At 40.7% G+C, this 19,718-nt stretch overlaps 6 protein-coding genes across 6 annotated transcripts; 4 read left to right on the plus strand and 2 right to left on the minus strand.

Annotated features, from left to right (window-relative positions):
* Nucleotides 1-253: 253 nt before the first annotated feature.
* Nucleotides 254-4,174, plus strand: orc2 (origin recognition complex, subunit 2). Its single transcript, XM_026373612.1, has 16 exons — nt 254-382; nt 602-673; nt 787-942; nt 1,220-1,306; nt 1,413-1,502; nt 1,602-1,633; nt 1,767-1,824; nt 1,927-2,237; nt 2,330-2,439; nt 2,532-2,664; nt 2,790-2,886; nt 2,966-3,112; nt 3,232-3,403; nt 3,479-3,540; nt 3,635-3,753; nt 3,842-4,174. Exons 2-16 carry the CDS (start codon nt 604-606, stop codon nt 3,923-3,925), a joined length of 1,728 nt encoding a protein of 575 aa, XP_026229397.1. The 5' UTR covers nt 254-382; nt 602-603; the 3' UTR covers nt 3,926-4,174.
* An 11-nt stretch (nt 4,175-4,185) lies between these two features.
* Nucleotides 4,186-6,058, minus strand: cfap410 (cilia and flagella associated protein 410). The gene is made up of 7 exons (XM_026373613.1): nt 5,844-6,058; nt 5,733-5,751; nt 5,594-5,640; nt 5,192-5,421; nt 4,836-4,986; nt 4,631-4,730; nt 4,186-4,540 (listed from the first exon to the last, which is right to left on the minus strand). The coding sequence occupies exons 1-7, from the start codon at nt 5,918-5,920 to the stop codon at nt 4,376-4,378; spliced, it is 789 nt and encodes a 262-aa protein (XP_026229398.1). The 5' UTR covers nt 5,921-6,058; the 3' UTR covers nt 4,186-4,375.
* Nucleotides 6,059-6,211: 153 nt separating this feature from the next.
* rpl37a (ribosomal protein L37a) lies at nt 6,212-8,802 on the plus strand. Its single transcript, XM_026373726.1, has 4 exons — nt 6,212-6,345; nt 7,082-7,210; nt 7,388-7,470; nt 8,641-8,802. The coding sequence occupies exons 1-4, from the start codon at nt 6,343-6,345 to the stop codon at nt 8,702-8,704; spliced, it is 279 nt and encodes a 92-aa protein (XP_026229511.1). The 5' UTR covers nt 6,212-6,342; the 3' UTR covers nt 8,705-8,802.
* A 1,215-nt stretch (nt 8,803-10,017) lies between these two features.
* pecr (peroxisomal trans-2-enoyl-CoA reductase) lies at nt 10,018-12,455 on the plus strand. Its single transcript, XM_026373683.1, has 8 exons — nt 10,018-10,151; nt 10,627-10,760; nt 10,880-11,045; nt 11,135-11,216; nt 11,310-11,406; nt 11,498-11,608; nt 11,903-12,014; nt 12,111-12,455. The coding sequence occupies exons 1-8, from the start codon at nt 10,040-10,042 to the stop codon at nt 12,191-12,193; spliced, it is 897 nt and encodes a 298-aa protein (XP_026229468.1). The 5' UTR covers nt 10,018-10,039; the 3' UTR covers nt 12,194-12,455.
* Nucleotides 12,456-13,505: 1,050 nt separating this feature from the next.
* On the plus strand, nt 13,506-15,193 carry ndufb3 (NADH:ubiquinone oxidoreductase subunit B3). Its single transcript, XM_026375429.1, has 3 exons — nt 13,506-13,571; nt 14,754-14,882; nt 14,974-15,193. The coding sequence occupies exons 2-3, from the start codon at nt 14,755-14,757 to the stop codon at nt 15,122-15,124; spliced, it is 279 nt and encodes a 92-aa protein (XP_026231214.1). The 5' UTR covers nt 13,506-13,571; nt 14,754; the 3' UTR covers nt 15,125-15,193.
* Nucleotides 15,194-15,290: 97 nt separating this feature from the next.
* Nucleotides 15,291-18,361, minus strand: LOC113172457 (UDP-glucuronosyltransferase 1-1-like). The gene is made up of 9 exons (XM_026375428.2): nt 17,831-18,361; nt 17,430-17,493; nt 17,204-17,352; nt 16,833-16,960; nt 16,362-16,455; nt 16,144-16,269; nt 15,961-16,048; nt 15,665-15,884; nt 15,291-15,578 (listed from the first exon to the last, which is right to left on the minus strand). The coding sequence occupies exons 1-9, from the start codon at nt 18,332-18,334 to the stop codon at nt 15,308-15,310; spliced, it is 1,644 nt and encodes a 547-aa protein (XP_026231213.2). The 5' UTR covers nt 18,335-18,361; the 3' UTR covers nt 15,291-15,307.
* Between the last annotated feature and the right edge of the window lie 1,357 nt (nt 18,362-19,718).

The following is a 19,718-nucleotide window of genomic DNA, read 5'->3' on the forward strand; positions in this document are numbered from 1 at the left end:
TTAATCCCTCATAAATATGAATTTAATAAAATCTTTTATTTCCACTTGTTCCCTCTTTATTTTAAATTATAATACAGATATATTATTTTTAGATTTGTTATCATGATCACTGTAGGAGCAGTTGTGTTTTTGTTGATACAACTTAATTCTTCAGTCACATAACATTCAGCAGCAGGTTGTGAGGTCAAGCGCGTAGGGCATTGTGGGAAATGGTGTTCTTAGAAGCGCGCTTGCTGATTGGCTGCCGTGTGACCTTTTGCTGTCACGTGGTTTAAAAACTTCAGGAGTATGGCGCGGAAAGTTGTCACGTTATCACACGGTTTAGCTTTCACTTAATAAACGAATTAATTACATTTTTCGCTGGCGATACCGACACTGTCAAGTAAGTTACTACAGTTCAGATACATCTGATTACGGTTCCGCTTTCCTTCAGCGGGCAGACGCTCTTTGTAGCCGCTGACTGGTTGTTCTCTTTGCACATTAACGTTACGCTGGCAGCTAAGTCTAATCTAGTTACCATGAACGTAGTATTAACAGATATGATTAGCATTAAAGCACACAACAACACGTCTTTACTGTCTCAATGTGTGCTTTCCTTTAGTCATGAGCGTGTTAAAGGTGAAGTTCGTCGGTGATGGAGATGTTCTGGAGCACATCGTGGACAAGCAGGAGGGTATGTGCACTGTAGTCACTGCACGTCTGCTGCTGAAGTGCTTTTGTTCGTGGGCAGGTGTCAGACGGCTCCGTGTCCTGTTTGTGTTTGTGTTTGTGTTGTGACTTTAAAAGGTGCACAGAGCCACAGCGGGTCTGTTCAGAAGATGGTGACGTTTAAGAGCCCAGCTGCACGACGGACGCGAGGGGATGGAGAACAGGATGTGGATGAAAATGAAGTGTTTGATGAGCAGAATTACATCCAGGCTTTAGGGGCAGGCAGTGCAGAAGGTGAGTGAGGCAGCTGTGATGGTTCATTTTCAGCCTTCTCAACCTCATTCTTCTCAAATAGAATATATAACTGTTTATTTCAGCTTATCTTTCTAACACACACCTAGCTAAAACCAGTGCAGGTTGGATCCACCCAGTATTCAATGAGGGTAGATTTGACACAGTGCCTCCAATTCTTCCTGGTACAGCCTGAATTAGCATTAGTTACCAGTGAAACATAAAAAGTAGTCTTGTATTGTAAGTGGTTCTGTATTTTTTTTTTTTATTGCTTTCACAGAGGATGACGAGGATCTGTCCAGGGTGGCTGGATCCTCCATTTTCACTTTTCAGAAAGTCAAACGTGGTCACAGCATGGCTCAGACTGGTGAGAGCGTCCAGTACTCACAGGCTTTTTTTTTCCTTAGTAGAATAATATTCAATAACAAATGTTTTTGAGATGTATTACATACGGTTTTGTCGTTTATATGTAGCAAATGAGTTGGCACGGACACCTGGAAAAAGCGTGACTTTCAATACAACTCCCAATGTTGAACCCTCCACTCCCACCCGAACAGGCCGCAGTAAGTACAACTCTCCACCTCTACCTTTTTGTAGCCATCACATCCTGTGTCCATTTCCATCGGTTAAGCTTGTTTTGTTTTCTCTGTCTCTCTATCTAGACCACAGAGGTGAAAGTAGGACACCACAGAGGGTGAGACCACACTATTTGACTTCTCATGTTAACTTCAGGTCCAACAACCTTCGTGGACAACATTGTGGTTTGTGTAGAAATGCTGGGATTTTGTTGTGATGCTACTGCGTTTACTCTCCTTTATACATGACAGAACAAAAAGGTCCAGTTTGTCTCTACAACACCACACAGGCTCAGGAAGAGAATGACAAGTGAGTTTGACATGTAATTAGAGAACTGACAAAGCATCTTACTGTAGTTAAATATGCAAAATTAGGCTTAAGCTGTAATTTAAAGCTGTGTTTTACATTCAGCTCCGAGCCTCCAGTCAGACAGCGACAGTGAGCTGTCGCCCTCAGACTCAGGGGAAGATGACGATGATGATGGGATGCAGGAGGAGCAGAAAGTGAAGAAAGAGGACAAGGAGAACTCGAAGACTTCAAGAACACCTAGTAAAGCTTCATCTGCAGCTCTCTACAAAACTCCTGCCAAGAAAAGCAAAACCACTTCTGAACCCCTCACCCAGCCCAGTATGGTGGAAGAGTATTTCGAGGCTCATGGCAGTTCAAAGATCTTGACATCAGACCGCACCCTAGATCGCTTACACACCCCTAAACTTGACAGGGTCGGTACAGAACACCCAGTGATTTAAACATTTCAAATGTATTTCTTTCCCACCGTTTGGAGGTAACGTTTGTTGTTATATTGTGTTCTCAGGAGACATTGGTTCGGCTTTTAGAAGGGAAGCCATCGTGCTACTATAAAGAGATCCAACAGCTCCACGGCAAACACAGAAAGCACTTCAGCAAGTGGATGTTACAGTTACAGTTGAGTGTGGTTTGCTCTTGTAACTTGACTGTTAAAATATAAACATTACATTATAAATACAAACATTAGGTGTCTATGTGTTTGTGTGCAGGTTGGGCTTCAGTGTGCTGGTCTATGGTTTAGGCAGCAAAAAAGCTCTGCTGGAGGACTTCCGTGTGTCTCACCTTTCTGAAGAAATCCACCTCGTCATCAATGGATTTTTCCCTTCCATTACTCTTAAATCGGTCAGCACAGGCAGACTTCATAATTTAAAAAATGTCATTCCCCTACCAATTTAAAATAAAAGCCCCAACTATATTGATGTGGTTTTCTGGATTGTTTTTCTAAAATATCAATGTTTTCATTTCAGATTTTAAATGCTCTGACATGTGAGGTTTTAGACCACCAGGGAAGTTTCCGAACACCCGCAGACCAGATCCAGTTCATCACTCAGACCCTTAAAGACAGTGAGTGTGTCTGTAAATTGTCACTTTGTTAAACCTTGTGCTTAAATTCTGTGTTTCACAATTAGGTTTGTCCTTGCAGGCCCAGATCTGCACGTGTACCTGCTCGTCCATAACATAGATGGACCGATGCTGCGAGGAGAGAAGACTCAGAGTGCTCTGGGGCAGCTGGCATCACTCCCCAACCTGCACTTGGTGGCTTCTTTAGACCACATCAATGCTCCTATAGGTGTGTGTTTGTTTTTCAGTGTAGATCATTTGGAAATATAAATAATGGAGATCTTTATTTCTAGCACTTTTCTTACACAGTTATTGGGTGTTGTTGATGAATTAAAATTGTGTTTCCAGTTTGGGACCAGTTTAAGCAGAGCCAGTTTAACTGGTTGTGGTGGGAGTGTGTGACATTCCAGCACTACGCAGAGGAGACATCATATGAAAATTCTCTCCTGGTGCAGCAGACTGGAGCTCTTGCTCTGTCTTCCCTTACGCACGTGCTCCGCAGCTTGACACCAAATGCAAGGTACCACATACAGTTAGATAAAATGTTAAATGGAAGATTAATTGTTTGACAGTTGTTTTGTTTTTCTTTTTGCAGAGGAATTTTCAAACTGCTGGTGAAATTTCAGCTGGAAAACAAAGACAATCCTTCATACACAGGTGTGAACACATGGTGTGAACTTCTAAACAGATTTCCACTTACTTTGTCAGTGTATTGCTATAAGATTGCACTGTGTCCTGTGTCTGTGTGCAGGATTGTCATTCCAAGATTTCTACCAGCGTTGTCGAGAAGCGTTCTTGGTCAACTCTGACCTCACGCTGAGGACTCAGCTGACTGAGTTCAGAGACCACAAACTGATTCGGACACGCAAGGTGGAGCTCTGGTTAATTTTACAGTTATTCAGTAATGCTCTGCAGATTTTGATGCCTCAGGCTTATGTTTATTTCTGTGATTGTCCAGGGTGCAGATGGAGTGGAGTATCTTATTGTTGCTGTGGATGCGAGCACGTTGATGGATTTCCTGGAGAACGAGGAGGGTGATTGAGGAGAGATGGCTTTTGATTTCTGCTAAACATAACTTAAGAACTGACTTTCCCAGCAGAGTCTGGTTGAATTAGTAATTGATATAAATGTGATGAACAGAAGACACCAGCCCATCTTACAGGCACAGCTTAAATCAAAATATCCATGGAATGTTTTGACATCCTAAATACCTCTTTGTAGCACTGTGACATTCACACTGTATCCATGTTTTGAGCTAAAAATATGTGTAATTAAAATCAAAGTTAATGTATTGTTATTTATTCTCTTTAATTACAGAAATATTTTACATGTAGCAAAACTTTGATTTGTTCTTACAAAGGCATGCTGCTATAAAAGCAAAAAAAAAAAAACAAGTTTAACATGACGCCACGTGAAATGAAAATGAACATGAAAAGGCTCTGTGCATTAGTTTAGATGTGTCATGCATATTGCAATCTGAGTGCATGCTGTGTCAGTGTTGGATTTCAGCAGTTTTCTGTGTTTGCAGTGAATCCTTCAGTGTTTCTGAGTCCAGTGTGTAAGTCTGAAGTCTGTTCTGCGTAGTTGTGTACACAATGCGAAGCTCCTCTTCATCCAAATCCCTCAGCAGAAGTAGAATTGCATCAAGCGCGTGTGTCTGAAAAGAAAAAATTATCAGTTAATGGCTTATGTGATGAGAACATTCAAAGTGCTTTTTAGGAGAATATGATCTCAGATGAAAGATTACCTTTCTCTGAAATGATCTGGTTTCTCTGGTTGATGGGGAAGAAACGGAGGGGAACTTGTCTCTGGACAGGGGCTTCATCCCTAACTCCTGCCGGATTTTACTAAAATGAAGAATAAGGAGAAAGGTTTTATTTATGTCAGAAGATGCTTTTCATCCAAGTAGATTCGGATTTCTGTGCATGATGGTTTCTTTCTATAAGGCTTACTTGGTCTCCACCATGTTGTAGTTGAGCGGGTCATTCTCTGTCTCTGCATCTGGGAGTCCATTGTTGGAAAGCTGGCTTTGGACACCGTCTGGCGGAGTGATGACCTCTTCACCCTCCATGAGAGCTAGCGCAATCTCATCTTCTGTCACTACTGCACTCAGAAAATAAACACACACTTATAATTATGACTCCACAGCAGATACTAGAAGCACCTTGATGTAAACTTTCATTGCTATCCTCCGTTCCTACCACTCTAATCATTTCAGTCACTGAAATGCACATTAATCCAGCACAGTCATGTCATTTACATGCTTCTGTTGCAACTGAGGAGTCTGGCAAAGACACTGCACTCTCACCCTGATTGTCCAGCTTCTGGAGGCGAGGCAAGCATCGTAGGACAGTGAGCCGATACTGGCTCAGGTCAGTTCCACAACAGGGGTTTTCAGCCAACCAGAGCACTCTGAGACGTGTCAACAGGCGCAAATGAGACAGCTCAGAGAGGGAGGGGATCATGTTTCTCCTCAGGTAGAGCTCACATAGAGACAGACAGCCAGCCAGAGGAGCAAGAGATGAGATGTTGTTGACGCTATGAGGAGACAGGGAGAAGAACATCACTAACTTCTTATTCCACCTCCCAAATTGGTCACTGCAAGTGTGACAGGAAAGTCTTTCTGTAACTAGTGACACAACTGTATGTGTGTGTGTGTGTGTGTGTGTGTGTGAGAGAGAGACCAGTGGAAAGATTAGCATATACCAACCTTAGTGTCAGGACCTTAATGTTGGTCATTTGAGAGAAGATAGAAATCTGGAAAGAGGTAGAAAAAAAGTAGATTTGAGATAATAGTGGGTTACATATTCGAACAAATATTATTTCTATATTAGCTGTTGATTACTCACATCCGTGAGGCTGCATCCCCTGAAAAAATGAAACACAGCGTTAACGAAAATACGAGACACATCAGCACGTCAAGTCAACAACAACAACATTAGTGATGGGCTGACGTTTACCAGCAGTTCAGTTTCTTCACGCTTTCCAAGTCGGAGGCCTTAGCCTTAGCAAGAACTAGTTTCCGTGTTAGCTTCATAGCGTATAACCTGAAATACTCGACAAGAAATAATGTTTTCAACGCACTATTTCTCTACAAACCACAAAGGCCGCATTCTGACGAGCTAAGTGGACAAACATTTCAACTCGGCAGCAGCGGGGATGTGGACGTCCTGCACGAAATACGCAGGCGCGTAGCTAGCGAAGCGTCCTTAGTTACGGGCAATTCATGTCCTTTAAAAATGTCTTTACATTAATAATTTCTGTTATTGTCAGATAACCAATTATAAACTATAAAGCTAACGACTCAATTATTCACTGGGATGCATATATTTATTTTTGTGTGTAATTGTAATTTCTAAAGTCTGCGAAAACTCTAACTCCCATAATTCCGCGTCGACTGGGTAAATCGCGCCTGCGCGGTAAGCAATCCCTCTTTGGACTTGCGTCTCCACTGAAACGATGGTGAGCCCTGAGTGTTCCCTCTGTAATCCATGTCAATCTAACGTTTTATGTGCTACAACTGATATAAAATCACATTCTTATGGGTTGCAGTGATGTTGTTTGTGAGACCTGAATAACAATTGTGTTGATCTTGAGTTTATGTCAATGGCAAAAACGATGTTTTCATGTCCTGTTGAAACATAAATGGCGGCCATCATTGCTATACAGCCTGAACCCAAGTACCGGGCGGGCTAAGCATATTAGCTTACTTTCGGCTATTACACTGTAAACCTGGTTATTGTTCAGAGGGCCCACAGGTTTAAGTAATTTGAAACATCGTTCAGCGTGTCTCGGCAGAACTTGTCTCCAAACCTGCTTGTCGAATTAGTAGTTGTTAGCTAGGTGGCTAGTCTGATACTGGTGTAATTTAGCATGTTGCACCAATGGGTCCCAAAATTGAATCACCCGGGATCTGTGGAATTTTTAAATCAACTTGACGGTGAAAAATGTGTGCTTGGTAGTTACAGTAATGTGTAACAGCGTGTTCCTCTTAACACTTTATCCTATTTTATCCCCAGAACTTCACTGGCTCTGTACAATGGGGATCTTAGCTGTCAGGAAGGGACACAGCTTCCTGACATTTCTGTAGCATCAATTCTGCATAGATGTAACACTGAATGTCAAATGTTTTACGGGCATGTGTCATTGATGCATATTTATATCATTGTGACTTATTGTGTGTTCATGTCGTCCACAGGCCAAGCGCACTAAGAAGGTGGGGATCGTTGGTAAATATGGCACGCGTTATGGCGCGTCGCTGAGGAAGATGGTGAAGAAGATTGAAATCTCCCAGCATGCTAAATACACCTGCTCTTTCTGCGGCAAGGTAAGAATAACCCTAAGAGTCACCTAAGACTGCCCTGTGACTAATTTATGGTCATGTTGTGCATAAAGTAGTGCATGCATTAGGCATTCACAAATTTAATGTTTGAATTCTGCAACTGGCAAATTGACTAGACTGTCTTTGAAACTTATACTAATGTGCTACAAATTGTACTTGCAGACCAAGATGAAGAGGAGGGCTGTTGGTATCTGGCACTGTGGTTCCTGCAGGAAGACAGTGGCTGGAGGTGCTTGGACTTACAAGTAAGTTTGTTCTGCTTTGCTTTAATTCTGCCATCGAGCTTCATCTGGTAATAAGCAGTCACCTGGACTGAGACATAACTGTCGACTCACCTTTATGGTTTTAGGGTTTCGTCTCCTGCTTTTACTCAATATATATACATCACTATATCATTTTGGTTTCAAAAGGGTGTTTGCCTTAATTGTAAGTAAATCCAAAGTCAAACAAGTCAGTCGGGACGTTAACATGCAATCAAGTAACTAAGTTGCAATTGGTTCTCTCACACATTATTTTACAATTTAGATAGTTTGTGCTGTAAATAGGAATGGTATGACTCTGTCGCTGTCTCTCTCTCTCTCACAACAGTCACCTCCCCAAAACACGTATTTAAAAAAGTAGAGAGAAAAGAAAAATTTGTGGACCATGCTTCCAAAATCAGCTAAGGGCAGAGGAGAAATCACATTACTCGATTTCCAGTAACTATCTTTCTTGAGTACATGTAAACGTGTTGACCGATTATCCGAAAAACCTGGTTTCTCTCAACAACGTAGTTACTTGAGTCCATGTATACACACTCAGTTATTTTATTGATTTGTATAAACACTGATGAAAAGATGAAAGTTCTTTTCCAAGCTTGTAGTCTTTGTGATCCAAGAAGTCTAAATTAAATGTCAGTGATTTTAGTGTGAAACCTGCTATTCAAGAATTCTCTCACCCTGCTTATTTTCTTTGGTGCATTTGTTAAGCACATAGTAACCTCTGAGGCCCTGATTAGATTTTGAAAATGGGAGGCATGATGTGGTTTTTCCTTAGTATAAATTGGAAACTAATTTTGGTCTGTACTTGGATAGTTTACGTTTTTCTTTTTTAATTAGCCAACATACTAGAAGAAAACATGTTCATCACGTTCAATGTAGAAGCCACCAATGTTGTGTCAATGAAGAGAATAAATAATTCAGTGTAAATCAACAGTGGCTTTACAGCTAGCTAGACGCATAATATGAAAACTCCCAAGATGGCATAAAACACCTAAAGCCAATATTATAGCCCCCCTCCAATGTTGCCAGAATCTAATCCAAAGCTTCTGTTGGGAAAGAAAAAGACACCTAGATTAATGGTAATATCTAGGTGTGTTAAGTTGGTGTAGTTAATAAAGTGACCTGACTGATGAATCTTTTTTCTTTCTATTGCAGCACAACTTCCGCTGTCACAGTCAAGTCTGCAATCAGGAGACTGAAGGAGTTGAAGGACCAGTAAACCAGTGGGAAGATCACTGGTTGTTTTGGGACTTTTTCTATAATTTATCCAACCTGGACATGGCCTCAACAACCAAAAATAAAACGGTCTGGAATGGAGTCTTGTCTTTGTGTCTTTGTTCATTTGGTCCATATTGTAATAGTAAAATGAAAATGTATCTTACATCTTTAAGAAGGTATGTTCCCCATCCTGCATGAGGGACAATTTTCCCCGAAGTTCAAGCTGCTTATAAAGTTTTACCTTCATGGGCACGGCGGGGCAGTGTAACAGAGAGAAAACATAAGAAAGGGTTCTTCTAGGCTGCATTTTCCTAACTCCATACAACTGCAGTGCTCATTTAACTAATGAAATGTGATCCAGCCTTTGCTGTAATACTGTTGTCTGACTGTTAAAAGAAGGTAAAACAATTTCACTTAAAGGATGGTAAAGTAGAAAATAGTTACAAACGTTTTGCCAAAGGTGTTATGTAGTGTGTTTTATATTTAATGGCCACATAAAAACCTGTGCTTTTAGTACAATGAGTACAGCAGCTCTTAAATGAGTTTCAATTGAAAAGGGTTTAGTTTAGTTTTAGCTCCTGGCTGGGCCACACACACACACACACACCCCCACACATCCGACTTTTGACCTCGATAAACATAAATATCATCTTACACTTTCAATAAAAACTGAAGTTAGACCTTCATGGCAGCAAAGTGGCCAGTGAGGGTATCAATCAGTTAGATACAGGGCTCTGTCACTGCACATGCTGGCTCACTTCTAACACCACCTACATGTCACTGAGCCATTGTTCATTTATTATACCTGTGCATATCCTGCAACAGCCATTCATCACAATAAGTGTGCCACATAATGTCATTTTACTAAAGAACAGCACCAAGCAGTTAATACTGTGTGTAGTAACGTAAGTTAAAGTCATTTCAAATCGTGTGTTTAAATGCATAGAACAATTACACTGTATGAAACTACAGCAAAACATAGTTGTTACAAGTTAGATACAATGTCCAGTATCCTACAGAAAAAAAAACTTAAATAATCTGAGATTTAACTATTTTAATCCTAAAGGGATCAATAAAGTTTGTAATTATTATTAAAACTTGATTATATTCTCTTTCTATTACACTCAAAGAACCAAGTTCCAAAAAACGTTGTAAAAATATCAGAATGATTTGTTTATATAATGTCTATTGTATAAAACAGTAAGTACATTGTAGTTAGAAGTTTCTATGTGTGGAGAAAAATGAGTTTACAGTCAGTTTGCTGCCTGAAGGTGGCAGCAGCAGCAGACTGTGTCACCAAAGCGTCCAGCAGGGGGCGTCGGCTCTAGAAGCAAGTATGGCGGCGTCCAGTGTTTTCAGACCAGGCTTGTTCAACCATAAAGTTGCAATAGTAACTGGCGGGGGATCCGGTATCGGTAAAGCGATTTCTGCAGAGCTTGTGGAGCTGGGTGAGTGATCCGATGTGTGAGAGTCAGTGGGGTCACTTATCTGTGTCCAGAGCGCACACGATTTGAAGTGAACAGCTGAGCGACGGCAAGTGAACTTTGACACAGATGAGTTGAACTGTGCAAACACGACCGACAAAGCCTTAAAATGTGTGATATTATTTAAATGTAGTGCAGAAAACGCGACATGATCTTGTAGAGTATGACAGGATCATTTACAGTGTGAGGCAGAACAAAAGAAGACGTCTAATGGGTTTAAACCATTCATTCCAGGTTTGTTGTTGCTGAATAAATACAGAAAAGCGGGTTTTACAAAACTCTCACAAGTTTACAATCATACCTTTTTTGTTTTCTCCATATGACAGACCACTTAGGAGCATGCAATCTGAGACATTACAGTAATAGTTTAACAGTCTGCTCTCTTTCTTCTTCTTATAAGAATCATAAATTGCACCAATCAGCATTTCTTTGTCTGCAGGCTGCAGTGTGGTGATCTCCAGTAGAAAGACAGAGAGGCTGGAGGCAGCAGCTCAGGAGATGAGACAAAAAATCCCTCCGTCCAGCCCTGCAAGTGTCACTCCTCTGCCATGCAACATCCGCAACGAGGATGAGGTGCACCCACACACACACACACACACACAATTTCTGCTGGCTGGGATTTTGGCATTTTGGCACTGATAGCATAGGAAAGATCCATATTAACAGTGTTGTTTCAACTTCCTGTGTGGCAGGTGAAGGGTCTAATATCATCAGTGCTGAAGCAGTTTGGCAGGATTGACTTTCTAGTGAACAATGGAGGAGGTCAGTTCAGCAGCCCAGCAGAGAATGTGTCCTCTAAAGGCTGGAAGGCTGTGATAGACACCAACCTGACTGGGACCTTCTACTGCTGCAAGGAAGGTAAGACAGTTTAACAGTTAACTGTTAAACAAGGTCGTTTGGTGGGTATAAGCTTTCAGTGTGACAGCGTCCCTGTTCCCTCCACACAGCATACACTGCATGGATGAAACAGCACGGAGGTGTGATTGTCAACATAATCGCTGATATGTGGAAAGGCTTTCCAGGCATGGCGTGAGTCCCAACCCCTTCAACTTCACATCCAACTTTACAAAACCACTCCTTTTTTTTTTAATGCTGAAACACTGTTCTCCTCCACCTTGACAGCCACACAGGAGCAGCAAGGGCCGCAGTGGATAACCTAACAAAGAGCCTGGCCATCGAGTGGGCCCATTCAGGAGTCCGAGTCAATGCTGTAGCACCTGTATGCATAGGTCTTGAGTTAGTGCAGAATAGCGTATTGGATTTCTTTCACTATGTGGTTATTTGAAGTGTGTGCATGTTTATGGTCGCAGGGAACCATCTTTTCCAAAACTGCGATGGAGAATTACAAGGAGCTTGGACCAAATCTTTTTAAGATGTCTGTTCCATTTAGCCCCGCAAAGAGACTAGGAGTTCCAGAGGAGGTGTGTAACCATGTAGTGACACCTAGAATAACCTGACAAAAGGCAATGTAGACTGCTGCCTTGTTATACACTGCCCATCCAAATAAAAAAGAAGTCACACTAATATTTTGTTGGACCACCTTTAGCTTTGGTCAGGGCACTCATTTGCTGTGTTTCTCAGTGGGGTTAAGGTCTGGACCCTGTGATGGCCAATCGATGTGTGAAAATGAGATTGATAGAGTTGGTGGATAATCTTTTTATCTATGATTTTGTTGTGTCAGACAGTAGTGACATGTTCTCTGTTTCCATGTTCAGATCTCATCAACTGTGTGTTTCCTACTCTCTCCTGCCGCCTCCTACATCTCTGGAGCCACCCTGAAGGTGGATGCAGGACAAAGTCTGTACCACTCCATGTGGGAGATACCCAGTACGTATACCATGCTAACGCACACATGCTGCAAATCCACACTTTATTCTTTTTTGATAGGTAATGTGCTACATTCTCGTCTGTGTTTGTCTCCAGACCACAGTGCATGGCCCGAGGCTCCAGAGGGGGAGAACCTGAAGGCTCTAAAAGAGCTCCTCAACCCACCAAGCAAACTCTAATGCAGTTTGGTAACAAAGTCTGAGTCTAATGCATAAATCCACATTTGGCCAATAAGATGATGGACAACCATAAAGACACTGCAAGCACTGTCATATTGACGCATTAATATTGCATGGTGGCCTTCTTATAAGGTGGTTGTGTTGTCATTGATGTACATAATTGTATGTAATTAATAGCGCCATGAGTGTAAGATTAGTTTCCTGAAAAATAATGTGTATAAACTGACATGTTTGATGAATAAATACAGGATGTCTGTTTCTAGCTGAGTAAAGCTACAGTGGTTAATGCAATTGTTACATAGATCTTAGAAATACAACAACAAATATCACAGCAGGACAATGGCAGTGCCTTATATATGAAATATTTGCACAGATTTATGTCTTATGCTGTGAAAAAATCAGCAGCTTACAGCTAAGACTCAACAGAAGCTTTAATTTGTCTGTTTTTGTTAAGCAGTGCAGACATTTTACACTAAACAAACCAGAGGTAAATATTGTACTTTTATTTTAATACATTAGTAACTAATGATGTTAAAATTAGTACTTATTACAGGTTTGGATTAACCTAAATGAATTAACCCTCTGTCACTACATAAGGTGGATGAAATCAGCCCCTCCTTTATCAACTGCAGTTTTTGTTCTATTGTCTGTTGATAACAACACATTTTTTTCATTATTTTTATTTTTATTTGAACTAGAGTATAACATTTATGTCAAGTAAACATATTAATTTCAACATTTTTTTTAAATACACAGTTTTCTTAGTGGAGTAAATTAGTACTTTAAGTAAAATTTTGTGCATGAACTAGAAAAAAAAAATTAAAGGATCCAGACGTGAACTAAATTATTGGTACCCTTCTGTTAAAAAAAAAAAAGAAAATCCCAAAATTGTCATTGAAATAATATCCCACAATTGTCATTGAAATAATATGAAACTGACAAAGGTAATAAATACAAATTTACAAAAAATCGACTACATGAAAATAAGACATTCCTTTTGAATCATGGTTCAACAGAAACCTTAAAAAAAGAAATGATACTGGCATGGACAAAAATGATGGTACCTCTAGAAAAGATTGAGAATAATGTGAGCATAGAGACATTTTAAATGATAGTGTGTCCTGTAATTAGCATTGCAGATGTCTTCAAACTTGTAATCAGTCAGTCTGCCCCATCAGTCAGATTAAAGTGGTCACTTAGCAGTAGTAATTTTATTTTCTTGGATTTAATATGAGAACTCTGGAGCTCTCGATGTGTCCATTTTCGCTTTATGAAGTGGTTATTTTGCCCCAAATCCTCTGCCGTAGTTCTACCATAAACTGTGTCTGGCTGTCGTAAGCTTTCAGTCCACAAGCAGAGGTCACAACAAACTGTTCGGGTACGGTACGATTCCTAATGAAACTTTGAATTTCTTATATATCTTATGCTGTTATTTCATTAGTTTAAAGCTCCTGCTTAACACAAAGTTGTAGTCAGACGAATGTGGAGGTAATACGTCAACAAATAGCAGCAGTGCTATATAACATTAGGTAGCGGAGAGCGCAGCTAGCTAACGTCAAGCTAGTTGAGGAAACACTGTCTGCCTTCGTTACACAGCGGTGTGATTGCACCAAGGATGTGTCTGTGATCAGTCTAGTGTTATATCCTTTGGGTCTTTTTTAGGGATAGTACACATTCATTAACACAGAAATGATTAAAAACATCGTTACAACTGTGTCAGAATATGCTAGTAAGACAGCTTGAACCTATGTTTTCAAGAGAACAGAAACAGATAAGAATATAGAGAAAACAAAACACATCATGTCATAAATGAGTTTAATAAATTAGTATTTTTCTCTTTTACATGGTCATATTTATGTAAAGCGCATAATCGCAGGCTCTCATATCGATATCTTGATAATACAACAGTGGTGATTATTATGTACTGCACTTAACATACAAATGCGTCTGTGAAAATCAAATGGTTATTTATTGCATACATATACCCTAACTGGCGTCTAAGCAAGATAAATCTTTCTCAGAAAATAGCTACTAGTTAATTTACCTTGAGATTTAATAGCCGCAGTATAATAATAGTTCAATTTTTTTCTCATTTACACTTACATTCATTTATAGTAAAAAATAGCTGCCATCCCTGCATTTAATTAGTTTGGGAGTTGTGTCGGTATAATTTTAACTGCGAACTGAGCTTGTTTTTTTTGTGCCCCTCATGTAATTATCATTTGCCACAATATATTTACCTGTGATATGTACTGTAGGTAGCAGCTTTATACAAAATGAAATTGGAACAAAACAGGGAACATAAAGCATTTTGTTAACTTTATTTTTAAAATCTTTTTCACTGTACATCACAGAAACTGGATTGAAGAGCTTTTATTATTGCGTGCCCCTTATTTTATACTTTGTTTGTACTAAAACCAACATTTTGGCTTGTTTGTTACTATAATAACACCGGCAGATGTACCTTAAGTTTTAAAACAGTAAGCACAGTAATGCTTTCCTGAAGCTATAACTACATGTAGATATAAGTCCGCTTTCTTAAATCTGTATCTGTTTTAAGCATGGGAGGTGACCACGGACACAGCAAGATGTCCATGCCCGACTGGCGGCAGTGGAAGACTGAGGGAACACCACTAGAATTTACACAGAAGAGGCTGGCAGCCAGGGGCCTGAAGGACCCATGGGCACGGTCAGTATTTGCGCTGCACGATTATCTGACGTCTTTGAATCCAGCTTGATTTTTTTAACACTGCTCACTGACCTTCTCTCTCTGTTTCCAGTAATGAGGCATGGAGATACTCAGGTGGCTTCGCCCGTGCTGTGACTCTGTCAGATGTGCTGCTCAGAGGATTCAAGTGGGGCTTTGCTGCTTTTACTGTTGCTCTGGCTGTAGAGTACACCCTGTTCCCACCAAAGAAGGGTGGCCACTAATGCCGTCATTGTCAAACCATCTAATAATAATCTGTATTTCCTGTCTATTAAATGTATTTTTGATCCCAACATGGCTTTACTTATTCTTTTTACACTATGTCACACATTTGAACACTACACAACTCGACTGACTTTGCAACAGCATTTAATTGAAGTGTTGCAAATGTAGTAGTAGCTAGTAGATTAATCCTGCTTCCTCTTCCCTCTCAGTTTCTGGACACAGAATTTCAAGCATTTTACAGTCAGTACTACATAAACCAGCACTACAGAGGCCAGTAGTGCTATAACATCAAGAGAGAAGTATTGGAACCAGTTGAGCTCAGGGACAGCAGATCTAAGATGTTTTGCTCCTTTGTGACGCATCACAAATTCTGTCCAGTACACTGAAAGGTCGATCGGGTCAACTGGCCGGTCTTTATGGAGGGCTGAAAGCTTCTGAATACTCTCTTTATACCTGGACACACATAGTCAGAGTTTATGAATACATTTAAATAACCCAGATCTGACAACCATATTGTGAGCAACTGTATTAGCACTCACCTGGTGTTATTGATGACCTCGTTGAGTCCCCAAAGGAGACTTTCTGTAGTAATAGAATAAATATCCAAGATGACTCCTGCACCCCTGCTTGCCAACCTCTTTGCATTGTCAGGCTGGTCTACATTAATTGGCAGCATCACCATTGGAACAGCATGACACAATCCCTCAAAGACGCCATGCAAACCAGCATGAGTGACGAAAGCCCGAGCTCCAGGATGAGCTAATACACAAACACACAGTTAGTTGAAAAGGCACACGTTGGTATTGGTATACTGACATATGGCACCTTCACAGACCAAGCAGGTCGTTCTGAGGGACCCATTTCATGATCTTCACATTTTCTGGGATATTGCCGGGAATCTGTCCAGTGTATCTCCATATCACCTATTGAAACAAGAAAGTGTTTAATGAAGTTTCAATTGATGCACTGTTGTATGAAATAATATGTATTTTCATATATGTGGGTTTCATTCCTGTACCTTCTGAGGAATCTGTTTGAAAGCCTCTAGGAAGACAGCTGTTTTCTCTTCTGGTATATCTGAAACCACAGAGCCCAACGTGAACACCACAAACCCCTCCTCTCCTGACACCCAGGACTCCAAATCCTGCAAAAACAAAAACTCAGATCAGGGGTTTGAATTTATTACTCTGTTGCATTCTTTTTCTGTATTATGATGTGAGGAAGAAGAAGTCTCACCTCAGTTAAAGGATTTCTCACGTCGCAGTTTATGCCACCAACGAATATAACATTAGGCATGATAGGACGTGGAAACTCCACTGTGAAGTCGGTCCTGTTTAAACACAGGGTCAAAATATATATATGAATGTGAGACTGCATTATATGTCATGTTCTATTTAATGTTAGTACTACAAAAACCAAGACTATAGAATCCAGTCATGCCAACAGAGAAGTACTGGAACCAGTTGAGATCAGGGTAAACCACCACATTTACTTTACCTGGTGGTTTTACTGTTATGGTGGACGGGTTAGCATGCAAACATACCACAGTCATGCACATACAACATCATACACAGCAAGCTGTACTGCACTGTGTATCTCAAGGCCAGCTCTAAACCTTTCTTTGCTGACCCTTATACACCACAAGACTAACACACCCAGGTAGACTTAATGTTGAGGCTGATTTGTGTGTAACTTTTGTACAGGTACCCCAGCAGCCAGATGTCAGATTCAGACAGCACTTGAGCTACGCTGACCTCCTCCCCCAGGAACTGATAGGCTATTTGGTCAAAGTGCCAGTACAGCAGGCGACACAGCAGCGGCTCCAGCCAAGCTACCTGTGGGTCAGAGAGATCACATGACAATAAACAAATGTACTGTTTAAAGTGCTGGTGCTTGACATATGAGATTGACCTCAGTTATGTGACTTATGTGAATTTTAATTAGAAATCTGCTACACTGCCCAGAATCAGTGACCCCATTAAGTTTCATGGTAGTTTATTGGTTCATTATACAGAAAAGTCCAAAATAAATTCTTTAAGTATGCCCCTCTACAAGTATATTTGACCACAGTTGCTCACCACTGTGTTGACAACTCTTTCCTTGAAGTTCATTTTATCTGTGTATCCAGTGAAAAAGCGAGGCACATACGAGGGTGGAGAGGGGCAGCCTGCAGCCTTCATGTCCAGTGAACATGGAATTCCCCGCAGTAAATTAATAGTGGGAAGACCTGAAAGACATTTAGGAGGGACATGTTGGAAAATGTGCACCTACAAGCAAACAGATGATCTGTGTGGCAGAACTTACCTAATTTCCGAGCTAATAGTGAACCTACAGGCATCGAAGGGTTTGTCAAGACGGCATCAAAACCCTGCAGAGTGAAGAGGTGAGGAGTTGTAAAGGTAAATGGAAAAATAGAGGTGACTCTATTGTCTATTATATAGACTTTTTCACATCCTTTAAAGCATGACCAGTCTGTGGCCACAGCCCCACACACAGCAAGCTGTGCTGCACAGCTGTCAATCATAGCCTGTAGATTTTCCTTGCTGACCCCTGCCCACTAGAACATTAAAACCACAGACGGTGTTAAGGTTGTAGCTGAGTAGGAGAAATCATTTCAACAAATGCCACAGAAATTAAAAACAAGCAGCAAGACATTTGTATTAAATTGAATTCATTTCCGAGCTGCTCCTCCTCCTACTACTCACCTGCTGTGCCAGATGTGAGATGAGACTGGTGTTGAAGAGAAGACTCTCTGCAGTCATGTGGAGAAAGTCTCTAATTTTCTGGATTTGTGAGAAGTGTGTCTTCATCCTCTCTACAAAAGGCTCGGAAGATTTTTCCATTATACTCTTATATGTGGACATTATAGAATCAATGCAGGCTTTGTCGTAGGGAACAGGATATGTCACAGTGTCGTAGTATTTCCCTGGACCCATCTGCATGCTAATTTCTGGCATGACCACAGTAACTTTGTGTCCACGTCGACCCATTTCTTGTGCTACGGCCTTTATACCCACCCAGTGGCTCCCATCCATCGGCACCACCAGCAGGTTACCCAGGAAAGCTGGAGAACTGGTGTTATTTGCAGCATTGCTGTTAGTGGTTTCAGCATCTTCTGTCTTCACCTTCTTTCCTGGTCTGGAGTTTTCTGCTGGAGATCGTTTTGTCTTATCTACAGCAGCATTTACCTGCGTGAGCATGTTCAGCATCAGGAACACAAACACTGCTTCTCTCCACATTGCTCCCTGTTTCTCTGTTTCACTGTATCCAACACGGACAAAACTGTAGGGCAAAATAAAGGTAGAAATGGTTCTCGCTGTCTGTCGGTTGCTGAAATGCCTTTTTTTGAATTAGCAATGGTGTGTTAAGTGTGGGTATGTTCAAAGTCCTAAGAGCAAACAGCAGTAGGTTGCTGATATGGGACAGTCCCTGATTTAGTTACTGCATAATTTTAGCTATTCATACAAAAAAGAAAACCAATCACAGCTGATGCCTTTGGGACTGGGGAAAGGTTTAGTGGAGGAGGTGGCAGTGTTTTAACAGACAGTGTTTAAACACGTTCTGCACATGAACTACATGTTCAAATCAATCCGTTTAAATGGCAGCTTATAGAGATACGTACAGGTTTTAAATGTTTATCACAATGATTTTAATTACCATAGCAGTTTCTGAAAAATTAGCTGGGAGGAAGATGTATTTCTCTATCAGAGTATTGTAAAGTGTCTGTTTGAATGTAATATACAGTACAGCACTGTTAGTATTTCTTTGACAATAAAGTTAGTTCAGTTCTAGGTCAACAGACATGCCATTATGGTTTAATATTGGTAATATTTACTATGACTGATGTTAATGTGCTGGTATAATACATTTAATTCTTTTCAGGTACTCTGCAGCCATGACTTAAAACTGTTCTCTGGAGCACTGCAAATAACATTCAAAACTTTGTACTGCAGGTTATTATCAATGATAAGAAACAGAGAACCTTAGCACCACGTAAAGATTTAACAGGACAATAATGTATATAACATAAAATATGATCATGTTAAGGAGAACATTGTTACTCAACAGCCCGAGCCTAACCCCTGATGCTAGAAACAACTATGAGACTAATTCTCCCATGACCATGTCAACAAAGGTAATGGGCCAAAGGTAGAAAGAAAGACCATAAACAACTGTCTGTGAACGTTGTGCTCCCTTGGGCCTGCATCAAGTTTCTCTCTTAGATTACTGCTTATCAACTAGTGTCAAATTAGCCAACAAACAGCACTGACTTGTTATGAGATATTCAGATAACACCTGTCTGTACGATTGTTAGTTAGTTACTGGCTTCAATTAGTGGGAGGAGGTGGGGGAGCAGCAGGCTCTCCTGTTAGCCTGCAGGACAGGGCTGCAAGGAGGTTTCAGTCAGTAGTGGCCCCGGTTCCAATCCTCATCCAGACTCATGGCCCCCACCTGCTGAGGCCAGCAAGGCCTTGGTTGTGGCTACAGTATCTTCCTAAATAAGAGTTGCTGCTGTCTCCCCAGACATGTGTGACAACTCGGGTTTTTATCCTATTTCTCTTTTCCCTCCTGTCCTAAGCATACAAGGAATTA

This window comes from Anabas testudineus, chromosome 17, assembly GCF_900324465.2.
Source record: "Anabas testudineus chromosome 17, fAnaTes1.2, whole genome shotgun sequence".
Lineage (NCBI taxonomy): Eukaryota > Metazoa > Chordata > Actinopteri > Anabantiformes > Anabantidae > Anabas > Anabas testudineus.